At 34.7% G+C, this 6,881-nt stretch overlaps 1 protein-coding gene across 1 annotated transcript; it reads left to right on the top strand.

Moving 5' to 3' along the window:
- The first annotated feature begins 1,507 nt into the window (after positions 1–1,507).
- On the top strand, positions 1,508–5,546 carry LOC131051517 (cysteine-rich receptor-like protein kinase 44). The gene is made up of 7 exons (XM_057986083.2): positions 1,508–2,481; positions 2,665–2,799; positions 2,999–3,126; positions 4,168–4,378; positions 4,464–4,698; positions 4,903–5,053; positions 5,140–5,546. The coding sequence occupies exons 1-7, from the start codon at positions 1,728–1,730 to the stop codon at positions 5,491–5,493; spliced, it is 1,968 nt and encodes a 655-aa protein (XP_057842066.2). The 5' UTR covers positions 1,508–1,727; the 3' UTR covers positions 5,494–5,546.
- The last annotated feature ends 1,335 nt before the right edge of the window (positions 5,547–6,881 follow it).

The following is a 6,881-nucleotide window of genomic DNA, read 5'->3' as shown; positions in this document are numbered from 1 at the left end:
AGCGCCTTGTAAGATCTAAAGGAGAAAGCCGCATCTCTAACCTCTTCAAGGGTCACCTTAGCATTTAGCAAAGACAAGCCCCCCTTAGTAATAACTTTTGAGATCACCTCAAGCAAGCCACAAGGGTTTTCAAAATTCCTTTGGCTATTAGAGTTATTTATGCTCAAGAAGTTGACAAATATTTTTGCCATATCTTCCTCATCTTCTATGATCGAGCCATCCTTTTTCTAAAGCTTTCTTATATTGTTCTTGGTCTTATGCTTCATGGTAGATTGGTGGAAAAAAATGGTGTTTTTATTTCCTTCCGTGAGCCATTGTATTCTAGATTTTTGTTTCCTAAAAACCTCTTCTTTTTATTTAATATAAACCATTACTCTCTTAGCAAAATCTCCTAGCTGCATTCATTCTACTTTTTTTCGAATAACCTCAAGGTTGGCTGTAATTGTTTTTTCATGTTCAAATATGTTTCCAAAGGAGTGTTGATTCCATCGTTTTACATTCTCCCTTATAATTTTAAGTTTTTGGGTATCTCGATACAAGGGGGTGCCATTGATAGGGACATTCCACCATTATTCTACCAGAGATCTGAAATCCAGATGTGAGGATGTAAGATCCACATTATCTTATATCTGAACAGATAGAATGTTGACTATGAGAGACATCTAGAATTTGGTGTGGAAGCTTCTATCATAAATGTTAGGCTTGACAATTCGCACTTGTTTGGTGGTAGAAATTTATACTTACCAACACCCACTAGACGAACTACCAATTGCTACTGACTATGCATTGAATTAAATCTGAGCCTACATTCATAAAGTTGACTATGAAAGACATCTAAAATTTGGTGTGAAAGTTTCTATCATAAATGCTAGACTTGACAATTTGCACTTGTCTGGTGGTAAAAATTAATACTTACCAACACCCACTGGACGGACTACCAATTGCTACTGACTAGCGTTGAATTAAATCTAAGCCTACATTCATAATGTTGACCATGAAAAACATCTAAAATTTGGTGTGTGAGTTTCTGTCATAAATGCTAGACTTGACAATTTGCACTTGTCTGTTGGTAGAAATTAATACTTACCAACACCCACTAGACAGACTACCAACTACTACTTACATTCATAATGTTGACTATGAAAGACATCTAAAATTTAATGTGAAAGTCACAAATGCTAGACTTGACAATTTGCACTTGAAAATAATACTTACCAGCACCCACTAGACGGACCACCAATTGCTACTGTATACGCGTTGAATTAAATCTGAGTTTGTATATCTCGGTAACGTCTACGATGCACCAACATCTTATGCATACAATATGTGTTATACATACATTACATGTTACACATACATATAACTGCATATCAACGTTTACCACATCCTATGGATACAATACATATTATCCATACATTACATGTTATATATATATATAAATGCATGCCAACGGTACATTGTAAGGACTGGGTAGACATTGCTGCAACAGGATGCCAGGCTATGACGCGGGAAGCCCTCTTTACCAAACACGAATACTTTTGAGGTCGAAGACTTTTCTTTTCTTTCCTTGAAATTTGAGTCAAATATGCGGACTGAGTAAACTCCGCGTGACCCCATATCTGACATCTCTTTCATCTTAAAAAATGAAGAAATCAATGAAATAGTACCTTCCCGTTAGCTACTTTAAAAACCCTGGTTTCTGAAACAATTCTGAAAGCGTAAACAACATGCAGATCGCCTATTCACATTTGTTTTGTGTTGTGCTCTTATTATGTATTGTTCGCAACGCAGCGCAAGTATGCGATAGCAATAGCAATACCAGCACTAAATTCCAGAGTAATTTGAACATGCTTCTTAATAATCTTGTGAACAATATAGCATCATCAAATGGTTTCAATATATCTGCGTACGGACAAAATCCAGACAGAGTTTATGGTCTCGTCCAATGTTTTGGAAGCGCAACCGTGGAGGAATGCTTCAAATGTTCGCAAGAAATAGCAAACCTAACTCGCCAGAAGTGTCGAAATGCCACAGGCGCTAATCTTTTGCGGGACATGTGCTTCATACGCTACGACAACTATTCCTTCTTTGGGAAACTAGATATAGAAACAACGTCAATTTACAGTGCGGTTGAGATCACCTATAAGCCTGATGTGTTTCGTACTACAGTTACAGATCTTTTCAAAAATCTGTCAGATGGCGCCCTTCAATCCCCAATTCGATACTCTTCTATATATACGGTCACCTCCACAAATTATCCCTTACACGGTCTGGTTCGGTGTTTTAGGGATTTAACTTCTGTTGATGACTGCAAAAAGTGCTTAACAAATGCAATTAGTACTCTGTTATCTCTGACCTTTGGGGGCAATAAAACTTTAATTGGAGGATCGACCTGGTCCGGAAGTTGCTTTGCTCGATACGAACCTTCCCGTTTCTTTAATCCTGCCCCTCAGCAGCCACTGTTATCACTTCCAACAGCGAGTAATATGCATTTCAATTTCCCTGTAGGCTAATTTCAATTATTCCTTATAGAATTCCATAGAAGAAGAAAGTGTTGACATATTTAAGAGTTCCTTGATATCCTTTACATAACCAAAATAGGTTTGCGAAGTTAACATACTTACCAGTTTACATTACTAACGGCTCAAATTAATCTCTGTGCAGAGAAGTCTCCAAACAAAATAGGTATAGTTTTGGGTGTCGCCGGCGGCTTGTTGGCGATGTTACTGTTCTGCCTATATGCAGTCCGGAGAAAATTCAAGTCTGCACGATTATGGATGGCAGCCCACTTAAGGAGAGGTATTTTTGGGGACAAATTTTATTGAATTTTATCGTAAATTTCTACTATCAACAAAAGTCATTGATTGTGAAGAGCATTAATTAGGACAAAATAAGAACTTTTCCCTTCATTATGATCAAATTGTGGCCAGAACAAAAATCTTTCTGGTTAAATACAAATTTGTATTTTCTTTTTTCACCTCGTGCATTACTTGTCCAGCGAATCTTGATATAGAGATAGACCAGAAGCATGTGATACTTTTTAATTTGGAAAATATCAAAACTGCAACTAGAAGTTTCCATGAAGATAACAAGCTTGGAGAGGGAGGATTTGGCTCTGTATACAAGGTAACATGACCCTAACCGACCTGTGTTTTCTTACTTGGTTCAGGAATATTTAATATACTATTAAATTGAGCATGGTTACTAAGGCAGTCTTTCGCGTGTTTCACTAATTAATTTATATTTTTTTAGTAAAATACCTAGGATTACATATTATCTCACAATAATTATGAATGAAAAAATGCAATGAGTGCCATACAACTCGGAGATTCTATTTTAATTTTAATTTTATTTTATTTTGATATTGCGAACAGATCCGTCCACAGTTCATAATTTTCACTCATAAATAAAAATACTTATCAACACTCCCATTGTTTTACATATAATTGTTCAAACATTTACTCATATGTTTATCTGCCAGATTGGCTTCTCAAATATGTTTAGTTTCTGCTGATTTTCTTCCTTATCTTGTTCCCAATTCTCTATTTAATGGGAGGAGCCTAATCTCTGATAATCCTCTTCACTGGGAAGGGTTGATTTATCTGTTGACTATTGACTAGTTTTCTCACCATAAATAATCTCTGCTATTCTCTGTGTAACAAGTTGGGATAAGTTTTTTGTTTCATTCTTCTGCTCACAATTAGGGCTTTTCTGTGGTTCGGGGTTGACTGGTACCTTATAATTTGGTGCCCTAGTGACCTACACTCTATTTATGTTTCAGATGGGGATTTCTACTCTTGATTATCTCTGTTTATTTTATGTTTCAGATGGGGATCCTTTTCTTTGCAGCTTCTACCTGTGATAATTAGCCCTCGTCCTATTTCTGTGTTATGGCTTATTCTGGGCAATTTGGCGGTCCAGCTATTATGCTTCCTTCTCCTTTCATGTAGTCGTTTTCTTTTCTTTGTGCTGGAAGTCTATGCCTTGATCTTCATGTTTATCTTATAACCGGGGGAGAGCACTTTTCCCTGGATTAATGTATCAAAAACAAGTTTGAAGCAGTATTTAACTCAATTTAGAGTTTTGGAATTCACTATACATTTATAGTCTGATGCTGTTTAGGGTTATGGAATTCATTATAGATTTATTTGTTTTCTTTAATGCCAGGGTACAATGCCAAATGGAGTACAAATTGCAGTAAAGAAACTCTCCGTACAATCATTGCAAGGAAAAGAGCAGTTTCTAAACGAGGTTAAGCTGGTAGCTAAAATTCAACATCGTAACCTTGTGAAGCTACTTGGATGCTGCGCAGAGGGATCAGAACGGCTACTTGTTTACGAGCTCTTGGCTAATAAGAGCCTTGACAAAATGCTATTTCGTAAGTTTGATCCGCCTGAGTTTAAAATGAGTCATATAATAACTGTTTTGTTCTAAATAGAAGTAATTTACTTGTATGGATATAGATCCGCAACGAAGCAAAGAGCTTGATTGGCCTAAGCGTTTGAATATCATACTTGGAGTAGCCCGTGGGCTTCTATATTTGCATCAAGATTCTCATCTACGAATTATCCATCGGGATATCAAAACAAGCAATATTTTGCTTGATGAGAAACTGGAGCCAAAGATATCAGATTTTGGTTTAGCAAGATTAATTCATCAAGATGAGAGTCATGTTGAGACAAGGCTTGTTGGAACATTGTAAGAATCTAACTATTGCCTCACATACATTTATTTCTAAATTCCATACATCTAAAATATCTTATAAATTAATAAGATGCAATAGCTTTTCCTATGAAACGTTAGCCCTAGTTTTAGATTTTGAGATTTTTCATATTTTAAACATTTGTTAGGGTAAAAAACAATAAATATGATGGTATAATAATTTTGTTAATGTTTATGCAGTGGTTATATGGCACCAGAATATGTTATGTTAGGACAACTATCCTCTAAAGTCGATGTGTATAGCTTTGGGGTTGTCATTTTGGAAATTATATGTGGAAGAAAGAATATTGACAAAAGATTGTCACAAGAATTTCAAAGCTTGATAGAATGGGTAAGATAAAAGTAAGATATATTTATATAGTTTGTTTCCCAAAGTTTTATGTCTAATCAAAATGAGTATCCATCATTCTTGTGTAGGTGTGGAGATCTTACAAGCGAGGAAATATTATGGATGTGATTGACAAAGAAATGATAGAAAGCTTCTCTAGTGAACAAGTTTTAAGATGTATTCATGTGGGTCTTTTGTGTACACAAGAAGATGCATTAGTTCGACCACCAATGACTAGTGTGCATGCAATGCTTTTGAACTCTTCAGCAATACAAAATCCCACAAATCCTGCTTATATCAATGTTGTAGAAGAAGATGTTTCATTGCCTATATCTACATCAACATATAGAACTACAATCATAACTTCAACTGATTCATCACCAACTCGCGTGATCTACCCATCTATTAATAATGTAACAATAACAGATTTGGATTCTAGATAACATCATTTATTCAACATACTTAAGCATAATAATCAGAGATTTTTGTAGTGTTATATGTAATGTTTTGTAGTCAATATTATGGACTCACAATTCATGAGTATTAGTTCACAACAACTCATGTCTCTTGAAACATAAATGGTTCACTTAACAATTATTGCATCTAAGTGATGCTCATATGAGTCAATTAGAGTGACACAAAATTTATGTAAATGAATCATAACAGGAGATCCTTGTAAAGTCTAATTATAAAAAATTTATAGTAAACCTCACATATAAAGTGACATACTTCACTATTGTACCATTAAACAAAGCATCTACCATTAATCCTTAAGAATGATGCCAACATAGTTTCATAACTATTCTCTATCATTTTGTTACATTGACAAATAAATGCTCTGAAAATGAAAGAAATTTTTTTGATTGCGAAACAAATAGGTTTTGAAAGGATCGGAAACCATTTAACAAAGGGCCAACACAAAACCAACAACAAGGAAAAAAACAACAAAAAGAAAATGAAAGAAAAGCTATAACCTTTTTTTTTATTGTTTTAAAAGAGAATTGACATATTTATCATACTTAATTTTATCATTAAGATATAATTTTATTATCAAATATTTTTATTTAAAAAAAAATTTAAATTTTTAAATGGTCCCCTAGTTTCAATTTGTGAATGACTTCAAGTTCCCAATTTGGGTTTGATTACTGGGTCTACCATAGAGTTTCATACTAAAAAGATCCTTATGTCTATGCCAGCGCCTTTGGGCAATTATATGCTATTAACCCTATCACTAAATTCATGAAGTATCTATTGTGTTTGATATTTTGTGTTTTAATGGAGAATAATAAGGTGCTCCCTTCTCAACTCACCCTTTCTTCTATGTATGAAAATGGGTCCAGGTTGTTGAATTTGAATGTTCATTGATAATTTATAACCAATGTGGTCTAGTGGATCATACTACTTGCAAGGTCAATAAGAATACCCAATCCATTTGGAGGTAAAAGTATTAAATGCCTTCTACTATGTAGTCTTTCCCTAGCAAGGGTGAACAATTAGTGGATACTGTAATGTTGGGAAAAATGGGTGAATGAGAGATCTAGAGGAAAAATTTTCTTCCCTCCGAGGAGAGATGAAAGTTTCACTTCGGATTTCCCTTCAAACACTTTTCACGCATTACATTAGAAGAGGGGGGAAATACACTAGATTCAACCTCCAAAGAAGGAGATTGAATTCTGAGTGATATGAGAATGGTAAGTCAATCCCCTCTTCTTGAATGGGATTGAATTGAATTGAATTGTGTATTAAGACTAAGTGAAAAAGTGACAAAGATCTTATTATAACTCAAGATAGAAGTGTTGGATGAAACTATGCACCTGGATCTGGCAATAAT

Source organism: Cryptomeria japonica, chromosome 11, assembly GCF_030272615.1.
Source record: "Cryptomeria japonica chromosome 11, Sugi_1.0, whole genome shotgun sequence".
Classification (NCBI taxonomy): domain Eukaryota; kingdom Viridiplantae; phylum Streptophyta; class Pinopsida; order Cupressales; family Cupressaceae; genus Cryptomeria; species Cryptomeria japonica.
This window is presented reverse-complemented; position numbering and strand designations above follow the sequence as displayed.